Source organism: Seriola aureovittata, chromosome 9 (assembly GCF_021018895.1).
Source record: "Seriola aureovittata isolate HTS-2021-v1 ecotype China chromosome 9, ASM2101889v1, whole genome shotgun sequence".
Lineage (NCBI taxonomy): Eukaryota > Metazoa > Chordata > Actinopteri > Carangiformes > Carangidae > Seriola > Seriola aureovittata.
The window spans coordinates 9,996,274-10,010,366 of record NC_079372.1 but is presented as its reverse complement, the minus strand read 5'-3'; the positions used below and the strand labels follow the sequence as shown (position 1 = coordinate 10,010,366).

At 39.1% G+C, this 14,093-nt stretch overlaps 1 protein-coding gene across 12 annotated transcripts in view; it reads right to left on the bottom strand.

The window, feature by feature from the left end:
• The window catches only part of LOC130175466 (membrane-associated guanylate kinase, WW and PDZ domain-containing protein 1-like), a 109,158-nt gene that overhangs the window by 36,844 nt on the left and 58,221 nt on the right, over nucleotides 1-14,093 (bottom strand). For 4 of the 12 annotated variants that reach the window (XM_056385982.1, XM_056385972.1, XM_056385983.1 and 1 more), the window contains 9 exons: nucleotides 13,730-13,997; nucleotides 13,366-13,413; nucleotides 13,009-13,091; nucleotides 12,354-12,392; nucleotides 9,945-10,002; nucleotides 9,695-9,807; nucleotides 8,473-8,595; nucleotides 7,791-7,976; nucleotides 6,932-7,543 (listed from right to left, as the gene is read on the bottom strand). In XM_056385982.1, coding sequence (XP_056241957.1) covers nucleotides 6,932-7,543; nucleotides 7,791-7,976; nucleotides 8,473-8,595; nucleotides 9,695-9,807; nucleotides 9,945-10,002; nucleotides 12,354-12,392; nucleotides 13,009-13,091; nucleotides 13,366-13,413; nucleotides 13,730-13,997 — 1,530 coding nt within the window. The remainder of the gene's footprint in view (nucleotides 1-6,931; nucleotides 7,544-7,790; nucleotides 7,977-8,472; nucleotides 8,596-9,694; nucleotides 9,808-9,944; nucleotides 10,003-12,353; nucleotides 12,393-13,008; nucleotides 13,092-13,365; nucleotides 13,414-13,729; nucleotides 13,998-14,093) is intronic. The other 8 variants (XM_056385974.1, XM_056385973.1, XM_056385975.1 and 5 more) reach the window with 8 other exon arrangements.

Sequence of the window (14,093 nt, the reverse complement as noted above, 5' to 3'; positions counted from 1 at the left end):
AATAAAAGGACATAATAAAGTAACCCATAAAAAAGCCAAAAAACGTAATGGCATAAAAAGGTCAAAAAATGTCATAGTATAGTATGGCATAAAACTTGAAAAAAAAAAAAATTATATTAGGGCATAAAAGGTCATCAAAACGTCATAGTATGGTAAGGCATCAACTCACATAGTATAGTAAGGCATAAAATTGCCAAAAAATTTCATAGTATAGTATGGCATAAAATGTCAAAAAACGTCATAGTATAGAATGGCATAAAACGTCAAAAAAAACATCATAGTAAATTAAGGCATAAACAGTCATAAAAATGTCAAAGTAAGGTAAGGAATAAATCGACATAATAAAGTAAGCCATAAAATTGCCAAAAAACGTCATAGTATAGTATCGCATAAAACGTGAAAAAAAAAAAAAGATATCATATTAGGGATTAAAAGGTCATCAAAACGTCATAGTATGGTAAGGAATAAATCGACATAATAAAGTAAGCCATAAAATTGCCAAAAAACGTCATAGTATAGTATCGCATAAAACCTCAAAAAAAAAAAAATTATATTAGGGATTAAAAGGTCATAAAAACGTCATAGTAGGGTAAGGAATAAAAGGACACAGTAAAGTAAGTCTTAAAAATGTCAAAAATGTCATAGTATAGTATGGCATAAAACGTGAAAAAAATTATATTATATTAGGGCATGAAAGGTCATCAAAACGTCATAGTATGGTAAGGCATCAACTCACATAGTATATTAAGGCATAAAAATGTCAAAAAACGTCATAGTTTATTCAGGCATAAAAGTTCATAAAAACGTCATAGTATGGTAGGGAATAAAACGACATTGTGTAGTGAGGCAAAAAAAAGCCACAAAAAGTTATACAATAGTAAAGCAAAAAATGTTATCAAAATGTCACAGTATTGTGACAGCCCTGAGCAGTATGATCCTATTTTGTTTTGGTCTGTTTCCTGTGTTTTTTTTCAGGTACTTCCTGATTACCTGACTGACTTCACCTGAATGGGGATAAACTGGGATATTCAAGATGGCCACTCTGGAAGGCTCTCAACGTGATTTTATGTTGTTGTATATTGTGTTTTATATTGTGTTAGGTTAAGGACTCAGTTTTTGTACATGTAGTTTAAGTGACCTTTGATTTTCATAGCACCCAATACCTACACTACATTACTGACTACACGTTTTCAAGTTTGGTTAGGTTAAATTGAGTTATCCTGAATAAATTTGTTTTGTTTTATTTAATGGTTACTGTGTGGACCTCCATTCTTGGTTATGCTCCTAAATGAGCTGGGCTCATCAGTATAAAAAGGGATAAAAAAGCCATAAAACATCATAGTATAGTATGGCATAAAACGTCAAAAAAAAAAAAAATTATATTAGGGGTTAAATGGTCATAAAAACGTCATAGTATGGTAAGGCATCAACTCACATAGTATAGTATGGCATAAAATTTCCAAAAAACTTAATAGTAAAGTATGGCATAAAACGTCAAAAAAACATCATAATAAATTAAGGCATAAAAGTCATAAAAACGTCATAGTATAGTATGGCATAAAAATGTCAAAAAACGTCATAGTATAGTATGGCATAAAACATCAAAAAATGTCATAGTGTAGTATGGCATAAAACGTCAAAAAAAAAAAATTATATTAGGGCATAAAAGGCCATCAAAACGTCATAGTATGGTAAGGCATCAACTCACATAGTATAGTAAGGCATAAAAATGTCAAAAAACGTCATAGTATGGCATGAAAAATGTCATCAAAAAGTCATAGTATAGTAAGGTATCTAAAATGTCTAAAAACAGCATATTATAGTAAGGGATAAAAAAGCCATAAGACGTCATAGTATAGTATGGCATAAAACGTCAAAAAAAAAAATTATATTAGGGCATAAAAGGTCATCAAAAAGTCATAGTATGGTAAGGCATCAACTCACATAGTATAGTAAGGCATAAAATTGCAAAAAAACGTCATAGTACAGTATGGCATAAAACGTCAAAAAACCTCATAGTATAGTATGGCATAAAACGTCAAAAAAAAAAATTATATTAGGGTATAAAAGGTCATCAAAACGTCATAGTATGGTAAGGCATCAACTCACATAGTATAGTAAGGCATAAAATTGCCAAAAAATGTCTTAGTATAGTATGGCATAAAACGTCAAAAGACGTCATAGTATAGTATGGCATAAAACGTCAAAAAAACATCATAGTAAATTAAGGAATAAAAAGTCATAAAAACGTCATAGTATGGTAAGGAATAAAACGACATAATAAAGTAAGCCATAAAAAAGCCAAAAAACGTAATGGCATAAAAATGTAAAAAAAACATGATAGTGTACTAAGGCATAAAAGTTCATAAACACATCACAGTATTGTAAGGAATAAAACGACACAGTATAGTAAGGCATAACATTTGCAAAAAATGTCATAGTATAGTATGGCATAAAACGTCAAAAAAATATTATTATATTAGGGCATAAAAGGTCATCAAAACGTCATAGTATGGTAAGGCATCAACTCACATAGTGTAGTAAGGCATAAAAATGTCAAAAAACGTCATAGTATAGTATGGCATAAAATGTCAAAAAAAAATTATATTAGGGATTAAAAGGTCATAAAAACGTCATAGTATGGTAAGGCATCAACTCACATAGTATAGTATGGCATAAAATTGCCAAAAAACCTAATAGTATAGTATGGTATAAAACGTCAAAAAAACATCATAATAAATTAAGGCATAAAAGTCATAAAAACGTCATAGTATGGTAAGGAATAAAAGGACACAGTATAGTAAGGCTTAAAATTGCCAAAAAACGTCATAGTATAGTAAGGTATCTAAAATGTCTAAAAACAGCATAGTACATTAAGGCATTGAAAGTCATAAAAACGTCTTAGTAGGGTAAGGAATAAAAGGACATAGTTTAGTGAGGCTTAAAAATGTCAGAAAACGTCATAGTATAAATAAAACGTCAAAAAACATCATGGTATATTAAGGCATAAAAGGCGATAAAAACGTCATAGTATGGTAAGGCATGAAAACATCAAAAATGCCATAGTATAGTCAGGCAAAAATAAGTCACAGTACTGTAAGGTAAAAAAACATAATATAATAAGGTATAAAAATGTCACAGTATAATAAGGCTAATAAACTTCAAAAACCGTCATACATTAGTAAGGCATAAAATTACATAAAAACCATATAGTATAGTATAGTATGGCATAAAAATATTTTTAAAAATGTCATGGTATAGTAAAAATAATCATAGTACAAAAATGTCATAGTATAATAAGGCATCAAAAAGTATAGCAAGGCAAAAAAGTTCATAGTATTGTAAGGCATAAAAACGTCAAAAAATGCTACAGTATAATAAAGTATAAAAAAAGTCATAGTACAGCAAGCCAAAAAAAAAAATGTAGTATAAACATGCCTGCAAATAGTCATATTATAGTTGGCATTAAAAAGCCATGGTATAGTAAGGCAAGTCATACTATAGTAGGCATTAAAAGAGTCAAAGTATAGTTAGGCATAAAAAAGTCACACTATAGTAAGGCATGAGTGTCAGCAATTAACCTAATGTGCATGTCCTTGGGTTGCGAGAGGAAGTTGGAGTAACCGGAGCGAACCCACAGTGGCACAGAGAAAACATGCAAACTCCACACAGAAAGGCCCCAGGCCCGAATAATAAATAAATAAATATTAAAACTATCGAACAAATTCCAAGCCAAGTACAGTAGAATATATATATATTTATATGTTTTTTTTACACTGCTTGAGCAGAACTGCTTGAGAGCCCAAACAATGTCATCATATATGACGGTCTGGCAGACAGTTGGGGCACCTATGGGTGCTGTAAAAAAGAGGAAAAAAAGATGTCCTGGGGCATTACAAGTGCTCTTGGGGGCCCCCTGATGGCCACGGGGGCCCTAAGCAGCCGCTTAGTTCGCCTATGCCTTGGGCCAGCCTTGCTGAAAACGCTATACAAAATTGGAATATAACAATCATTGTGAGAAATCACTGTGATGCTGTTTGTTTGACCTTGTGCTTTGTGCCCTCTTATAATCACAGTCTGTGCTGATTCAGAGTCAGACAGCGCAGATTGATGAGTCACAGATGAACAGATTAAGGCTTCTTCTCCTCCAGCTAAAGTCCACCTTGTTCCTCCTCCTCCTCCTCTCATCCGCCAATACTTCTCTAAACCAATCCCCTCATATACGCTCCCTGAGCTGAACTTCCAGTGCTGTTCAGCAAATCTCACACTCTTTCCTCTAATCCTCCACCTCTACTTTCTCAAAACATGATCCCCAGTCTTCCTATTTCTCATCCTCTGCTCTCTCGTCTTATCTGCCTTACCTCGCTCCTCTTTGCTCCCATAATTGTTGTTGTGAATGACTATGCACTAGCTGCTAGCGATCACTTTAAAGGTCACTGCATTATTCTTAGACAGAAAGGCAAGCACAAATCTCAGTCTTAAGAGCTGTTATTATCGAATACAGCTGCAACTAGTGATTATGTTTATAATTGATTCATCGTTCCTGTACATTTTGGATTCATCAATGAAATTGTTTAGGCAGTAAAATGTTGCAAAATGCCCATCACAATTTCCCAGAGCCCAAATTATGTTTTCACTCCTCAAAGGTATTCAAGCTTACAATGCCATAAAGGAGCTTTGAGGTCTTCAGATTTACTGTTGATTCATTTAGGCATCTTTCAACTGTGCAACAACGGCGATTGTGTATGATAACAATTGCTGTTGTCACAGTGTGTGAGGTTGGAATAATAAAATCATGGTCACAATCTGTGTCAGGCTGTACAATATTAGTTTGAGTCTTGTCAGGATGTGCAAAGAATGTGTGGTGAATTTGTAGTTCTACAATTTAAATAGAAGATATGAGAGCAGAGGCACGTTATCAGTTCTTGTCATCCATCTGTGTAGCTCTTGTGCTTTGAAAATGTAGCTCAGGTTTTCTTCTTTGCCAGAGTCACACAAACCTGCTTTGGTGTGCACACATTTTTCCCTAAACTTTATTTTAAAAAATGTGTTTTTGAAAGGTCACCAGTCAGTTCACTCCATATCATTTTGTCAATCATATTCAGATTTTTGTTGGTTTGTGTGTCATGACAGCAGTCACAGTGTGAGAATCTGGACCTAAATTTCTGACACTGTCAGAATTTTGCTACAGCCAAAGCTCTGAATCAGCTGTTAGTCAATGTGTCTCTCGGTGTGACATACGATCAATGTTTTACATTGTCGACTATAAACTTTCTCTTGATTGTAAAAGCCATCAAATACTTGTTCAGGTTCCTATTTTTTTGACATTTTCTGATTTAAAGCATAATTTTTTTTTGGCAAAATTCTTGCACAAATACTAAATATTGCTGATTAAACATTTCATATTTGAGAATACTGAATTCTTTTGATGAATGAAAGAAGGGTTTTGTCGAAAGACTTTTAAATTTTTCAAATAAAAAGTAGACAAAAAGTACTGTATGATATTAGGACTGACATTCAGGCTACATAACACACTCATATTGAAATATTTCCTTAATTCATCTAAATACAGACCCCCTGGCTGCCTCTGTGTGTGTGTGTGTGTGTGTGTGTGTGTGTGGGGGGGGGGGGTAGTTTCTGTCCCTCACCACCTGGCCACCCCATAATAACAAAGCTAACAAAGATGATCCATGCTGCCGTCACTCCACTGTCACACCCTGTAGCCTCCTTCCCACTTATCCTCTCCTTTATTTCATCTCTCCCTTGCTCTTGTTCTCGCTCCCTCTCGCTCTAGGCTCTGGAAACAGGAATACTACCCTGCATCCCTATCACACACTCTCTCTCACACACACACACACACACACAGGCCCATAATGATGCTGACATTTAACACAATACAGCAATGTTATTCCAGCAGCAGTGCACAAGGTCAACTCATTAGAGGGCATAATTGATGTAGGGGCGCATATTCCAACCTGCCACTAAAAGAGTTCTGGGTCAGCCGATATGGACAGCAATTTGACAACAATAAGGACTGGACACAAATGAGGGACCTCGAATGTCATTCAGTGTCTGCCTGGATACTCTACTCTGGGGCAAACAATTTGTTTTGTTTTGACATTTAAATGAGAGAAACATTTATATCTGGGTCATTCCAGGCCAAAAGTGTAGGAACATAAATGGCTCTGTGTAGCAGTGAGAAGACTGAGAATCCAAGCGAAGCAGCACCAACCGTTAAAAATCTGCATTAATACCACATTAATAGCACACATAAAAAGAGCAGAGTATAAGCCAACTGAGTGCTCAATATTCTAATCAAAATCAATGAAACATCCAGTCATTTCCTGTTTCCGTGAACACAGGCTCTAATCTCCTCTCACTCTTTCAGTCCAGGTACAGCAATTTGAAAATAAAACACATCCCGAGGAGATAATGAATAGTCACACCCTTCACAATACCCAAATTATCATATAGGCAACATAAGAGAATAGCAAACGTGAAGACTGACAAGGTCTCAGGGGTCCAACTCAGCAGCATCTGTATTCATAACATATCCGAGTCCCTGACCTAATGTGCTCCTCCTCCCCTCCCCTCTCATTCATCTCGCCTCTTTACCCAGCCTCCCACTCCTTCCCACACTCATCTGCTCATCCTCTGCTGTGCTAACTCAGCCCATCGTCTCTTTACCTTCATCCCATCCAGTCTGAGAATTTTTCAACCTGCCGCCCACTCTCTTCCTCACTTTTCTCTCCTGCTCTCTCATTATGTCACTCCTTCCGTGCCAACTATTCAAGCTGTTGTCGGTTCAGCAGATAACAGTACATTCTTTTGTGCGCTTAATCACACATCTTTCCATGTCAGAACTTCAGTTCCTGCATCCATTTATCTGTCCCCTGCTGACACATATCTGACATCAAGATGTAATACATACCTCTTTGCACAAGCATGGTGACCTCGCTGCCTCTGGGACATTTGCTCAGCAGGTCCACCACCTGGTTGTGGCTCATATTTTGGACGTTTCGCTTGTTGACCTCCATCAGAATGTCCCCTTCCTTTAGGCCACGGCAGCGCGGATAGTCCACTATCTGCTTGACCCTCTGCCCTCCTCCCGTGAGGCTGTCGGCGATGGTGAAGCCGAATCCTTTGTCTCCCTTCTCCATGTGGATGGTGATCAGCTCAGGCTGAGTGGCTATGGATGAGGCCAGGGTGACCACATCGCTGGTGTAGCCGTGCGAACCGTTAGACGCCACCTCGGCTGAGGGGCTGTGCGGCCGGGGCTCCCTCATGCCGTTAACGGGTCCAGCCTGGTTGGAAGGCGAGTCAAATGTCTCCTGCCCATTGACGATGATAGGCTCCTTGTCCAAGATCGCCACTGAGGTCACCAGACTGGTGTTGGGGTCATCGGGGTCAAAGGGCAGCGGGTAGCCGCGGCATAAGGCCAGGTCCACCATGGAGCCGATGGGGATGGATTGGAAGATCTTCACCACCTGAGCGTGGGTGTAGCCCAGTACAATGGTGTCATTCACACTGACTATCACATCACCTGCACCAAGGAAAATTATACTGTTAGTAAAGCCGTTTTTTACACAGTTAACTGGTATTTAAAATTGTTTCATGGTTACCTGTCAAGTAAAATTAATGTTACACTGTTGGTGTTATTTGGCATCAGCCCACAGTTGTGCGATGGTGGAATATCAGAGAAAATGGATGGATGTAATGTGAGAACACTACAGTTTGTGTGTTGTTGAATGAAAACAGTGCCCTCTGTGGATGATGGTCATGTACTGCACCTGTCTCCATCTTGCCATCCACAGCTGCAGGCCCGTCCAGCACCAAACTTTTGATCTGCAGAAACTCATCTGGCTCGTCACCTCCAACCACAGTGAAGCCGAAGCCGCGGCGACTCTTCTTCAACTTTGTGTTGATGAAGGTTCCTTTCAGCTCTGCTGGGTTTCTTGTGAAGAAAGGCTTCCCTCCTGCAGAGCACCGGAGGAAAAAACTATTAAAACTTTGTGTTTTCATTCACATATTCTACATTTAAAGATCACTGTCTCCCTGATCAGGATCAGGAGGAGGGTTAGGATTTAATAACTCATTCCTTAATGTTAAAGGTCACAGCACCGGCACAGCTGATTGATTACTCTCGTTATTAGAAGTGTTTTTTTGAAACATGGACACCTTGTGAACAATTTGACACGTGTCTAACAACACATCCGGTCTGCATGCATTCGCCTGTCACTCCCACATATAGTCATTTCCAAAATTACTGGTACATTCACACGTAACGTCAAAAGGCTGTCAACAAATCAACAAAACTACAGAAGGCTTTTTCTAGTATAAATGTAGTAAACATAAACATTGATCTGAACTACATGATGTACCTTAGGGTGACAGGGTGTCAGTAGCACCTGATATAAAAAACCAAGCGGTAGTAATGAAGTAAATACAGTGTGTATAAGCATAAAGATTTACGTTTGACTCCCGCAGGGCCGGGAGGTAGAGCTGGCGGCACCTGCGGGTCCCTGTAGGTCTCCAGGTGGTTTGGAGCGTAGTTTGCCAGAGGAGCCGCTGCTGAGGAATGCTCCTCTATCCACTCTGTACAGACGCAATCACACACACGTTAACCCACACACACACAAGACAAAGGTGTATTTACATGCCACACACATGCACACATGTAGACACTTAACAGCAACACAGATACAAACACAGAGCTTAAAGCACACACTGTTGCCTCAGTCGTAATCAGCTCTTCATTTACATCAGCCTCTACTAGTGTTATTTGTTGAATGTGAGATACTGTTGTAAGTATTGTACAGCCTTCATAATATTGATAATACAATGTGAAAAAAAATCATATTAATGGATTTTGTCATTCCTATAATTATTGCTTGTCTTACTTCAATTTGGGATTTAATCATGCTCTTAGAGCTACAGTTCACATCATATACGGCCTCTGGGGGTTGTAAACATGAAGTATGATTTTGCCATGGAGTCTATTGAACCCTAAAGTTCTACATATTTTGGCAATGTTGTTTGCAACGTATCCATTTACAAAACATTACAAAGTGATGATACACATATGATGCATGCATGTTCTGGAGGTATAAAGAGCCAGTTAATTTTTCAATGATTTAAAATGGATTTATGGACATTTATCATGTCTGCTTGTTCAGATTTGAGTGAGTCATGACTCCAAGAAGGAGCACGATTTGTGACGCAAATTGCATCAGTCCAGTGCCAAGGGTCTTAAAGTAACTTAATTGCCTCCATGAGCTGAGTTTTCCTTATATGTCTCACTCTGTGCCTCCCCTGCAACTCTCTCAGCCTCACAGTTTGAAAATCTCTGGATACCTCTGATAAATCTCTGCCTCATCTTTTCATGGTAAAGCAACTTAAATGATCAAATACAAAATGATAAATAGCATTATGATTTTAAAATCACATAAATTAAAATCTAAACACCAAAGACGACACCAGGGCTTGGGCCAGCTTTATTTTTGTTAAATCTGTATGAGAATCAAAATCTTAATTTAGTGAATAACAGGTTTTTGTATCTTGCCTCGACAAGGTTGAGGTCAGAGAAAAGCAGCCTGGCCCAAACCCGGGAGAGCACTGGACGAACTAGAAGGACATGACACTCACAGACATGAAGAAAGAAAGAAATGGTGCCGTGCCAGGGCAGGAAACGAACCTCGAATATACCGCTCACCTTCTGGAGGCTGCGGCTGCTGCTGCTGCTCCAAGATTTTCCGACGCCGCGCCTCCACCACTGGGTTCTCATACTGTGTCTTCCTGTTTATATGACTAAAACAGACAGAGAGAAATCAAGGTAATAGGGGTAAAGATTGATTAGCAGAAAAAAAAAAACATAAAAAAAAGTCTTTAATTTAGAGAAATTCTGTTTTTCTTTGTATTTCTGTGAATCAAGGTGATTAACTTACTCTACATAATACACCCCGTACACTGGGTCGTCTATTCTCTCCCATCCTGGAGGCAGCTCTGAAATACAGAAGGCAGCTTTAAACACAGAAAAAACAACCACACTTTCCACACAGTCGTTAGCAGAGCCGAGTGGTTTTGACTCTCCAAAACAGTCAGTACAGCAAACATAGCCATCATACTACACTTACAGTACATATAGAATGCAATATTGTATTGGATCACATTTGTCTCATAAGTAACATCTCTCATTATAACAAGAGGCTCCACGGTTCTTACTTCTACTGGTTTTTTTTCACTGTTTTGAGTAAGACATTGGATGTTCTGTACTGTCTTGTGTTATATTTGTGAGCATGGCATCAGGACTTTCTGTCTTTATGGCACTGCCACAATTTTTTTTGTTTGAATTCTCCTATCAATGCCAAAATGTGATCAAATGTTAAAAAAAACTAAGACTAAATAACCCGAGGCATTTACTATTGTACAACAGGATAATTTAAGACTATTTTTCCTCCATTATATTTCCTAAATCCTTACAGCGCTTTTGTGCCTGCTAAGGAGTTGCAACACTTTTAAACGGCCCCTTTAAAATGTCTGTTTTATTGCATTAGTAAAAGTAAAACGATTTGAGCCCAAATTGGCTCTTCATCGGGTACAGAGGGTTCTAGCTGGGCCAGTTGTGCACATTTATGAATCTAGTCAACATGCCAGACATATGTAGCTGTAAGTGTTTACATAAGCTAAATTATGACCTGGATCACTCTCCCGCTGCCTTCATCACATTTACTCTGCTCATTAAGACTAAAACATCTCTCAGTAACTGTGAGAACAAAGATACAACACAGCTTCGAACAAGTCAACAACAGAGTACAGGGCAACACAAGTCTGGTGCGGAAGTGTAAAAACTGAAGAGCTAACATCCGTCTTCGTCTGCATATTGTAATTATTACTGCAGTATGAGGCTCACACAGCCATACACATTGTACACACATCTAACCACACTTCATGGGAACAGGTGGACAGATGAGGCCAATTAAACTGACACATTCCCATTACGCTGTTGGCATCTCAGTTCTCCCCCTCACTGTATTTGACTCCAGACAAAGACATTACCTCCTTGTGTTACTGTGGGCTTCTCTCAAGTCCAGTAAACACTTTTATAGGAGACTGGATTTCACAATCAATAATCACGGACCGTCTGCATCTGAGCAGCCAGCACTAATAAAAGGCTTTCAGCCAGACATTCAAGGCCTGGTTCGAGACTGAGCTCTCATTCCATTACAGGGTTGTTTGTTCTACCTGCACATGGGACGACAATCGGCAGCTCAACCATTTGCCAGTCTGTGAAGCAACTCCAAGTACATCTATCTAGGTTCTTAGCACAACCTCAGCATAACATATTCCAGATGTGTTTTTGTGCATCTCAAGACAAATAACTCCTGCTAGTCACGCTATGATCAATGGGTAGCGGAATAGTGTTTTTTGTTATATAGAAAGGAAATGAAATTATACAAAAATCCGCAAAGGCTCAACCTTTGGGTATGGATGTTAGAATTTAAGGCAGAGCTACGATCAACAACATATAACTAAACCACACACAGAATATCTCACAGTGATACATGTGAGCAATTAATGTGGTGAGGCTCCATTATAAGCTGAAATTCTAGAGGGAGACATTTGGAGAGTGGAACAAGAAATGTAATAAAACCAACTGCCAAAAATGTTGTCACTTTTGACATTACACAGACATAACTTATGATGGTCAGGTTTACATCACATGGTTTTATTTACCATCTCTAAACACAAGCCATCTTTCTGCATGGGTGTGGAGAAAATCCATTACGATCTATTATGCTTTATAGTTACCCTGTGGAGTTTTCAGTAAAGAGAAACATTGTGTGTGTCCTTGAGGCATAAGAAACAAAGTGATTCTTTTATCCTGATTTTCTTTTGTCTTAATAAAACTTGCATTGATTACATCAGCTTGCAGTCTCCTCCTTCAGTCATATTGCTATAAAAGCACATGCACACCACCAAATGCCATTACGTACCACTGCTTTCTGCAGCTGGCACAAACATCTATCATGTAACTGTTTGTAGCACCCGGAGTGCGAGCTGGAACATCATACAACACAAACAGTATAACACTGCTCAACAGTGCCATCTGTGGTCAAAAATAACTTGCAGCTCTCCTTACTCCGACCTAAATCAAAAATCCTTCTACTGTAGCCCCCTGACAGAATCAAACAGTAAAGAAACAATATCACCGTATTTGTCACGTCAATTAAGTCCATAACTTTTAATTTAAGAGATTATCTATTTTAAAGAATAAATTGGTCATAACTGTGGCATTTAATCTAATAACCTCCGAATAACGCTAGTTTTAGACAGAAAATTTTAAAAAATCTTACCCAAATCGCTCTCCAGCTCCTCCGTATGTATCCCTTCTTCTCCAAGTTGAAAGCAAGATGAAACAAAGAAAACAAAATGAAGAAGAGAAAAGAGATGGATAGCAAAGGAGAGGTGGGTTGGGGATGGAGGAATCAAGAGCAAATAAAGAATGAAGTGACAGTCCAGAGAAAGGCAAATAGGGAGACAGAAACCCCTTAGTCTCAGAACTGATAATAACAGGATGAAACAACATCTAAAAAACAAACACTTGAGCAATTAAGAGAAGTGCAGTGTGCCACTTTCAATTTCACCACTTGATGGTGCAATTTTGCAGCCTGTGCTCTGAAACCTGAAGTTGACAACTGTCATTTGGAAATTCTCAAACACTCCCTAATTATTTGTGAATTATAAGTAATTTTTTATGACAGCCGTTGGGAAAGAACACAAAATCAACAACCAACAACAGTAAGGCAACTGTAGGACACATACCAATTCAATATGTCTAGCAATCGAAACTCCAATAAAGGCACTACTGAGAAGTTTAGTAATGTCACCACTCAATACACAGGAAGAGCCTCATGTCCGAGACCTCAAGCACCACATACTGAGCCCTGAACCACTACACAGAAGTGTGAATGTACACTTTTATTGTGTAAACAATGTGTAGCAGCTTACCATCATCATCACACTCTTCCAGAGGCCTGGAGGCTTTGTCTCTACACCGAGGATCCAGCCAGGATGTGGTCTTTGTGTTGTGGCTGAGAGGAAACAAATAAAGCAACAGAATAATTCAACACAGGCCGTCAAACCAACATATAAAAGCATAGCACAGAGGCACATGAATGCATCAATAAGAATTAGAAAGTAAACCGCGTCAGCAAGTTTACAGAGGACAGAGGGCGCCTGCTGCAAAGAGAAATGAGAATAACAGAGCGACACAGGCAGGAAATCAACAAATAAACGACCTGACTTTTCCCTCCATTGTTAAAACAAGAACATACTGTAAATCAGTGATAGCAGAAATGAACATACAAGCTCTGAAAATGCATAGCCATGTCCTGGTGGTGTGCCTTTGCCGTGCTGCAGAGGGGACAGAGAGGTGGAGGTAGTCAGGTGATCAGGATGTGATCTCCTTTAGAGATCGGGACATGCAGGGATTAACAGGAAAGCAGTGGCACCCAGGGGGTTGGGCAGGTTTGCTGGGGAGGCCTAAAAACCAAATCATGGGGGAAGACAAGCCACTGGACGAACAAAAGGGATAATAGTGCAGGTAAAATACAGAAAACACCAACTATGGTACGAGCTATGGTGACAAATGCTTATACAGGCAGTGCTCAGAGTGGGTGTGCAGCAGATTAAGCAATTAAGTTGCAGGATGCAGGTTGTCGATACATACTCTATGAAGTAAAGTTCTCCATTCTCGGTGTAGGCCATCTCCCAGTTTTCAGGCAGCGGTCCCAGCGGGTCTTCTGGAGAGACCTGCGGTTCTGCGAGGGTCTGCTGCCCACTGTCTGCGGTGGAGGTGACAGCATTGTTCAGACCACAGGATGGAGCATTGTCACGTGCGGGGTACGGCCGGAGGATGCCGCCACGGCTCTCGTCCTGGTCGTTAGGGTTACCTGTGCACAACAAAGGAGAGGGGAAGAGACTACGCACTAAGGATCCTGGGTAACACAACAGGTACAACACGGAACAACAACAAAAACAACAACAACAAAAAAGAGCAAAAACACAGTTTATGTCTTGTACATGCACGAAAA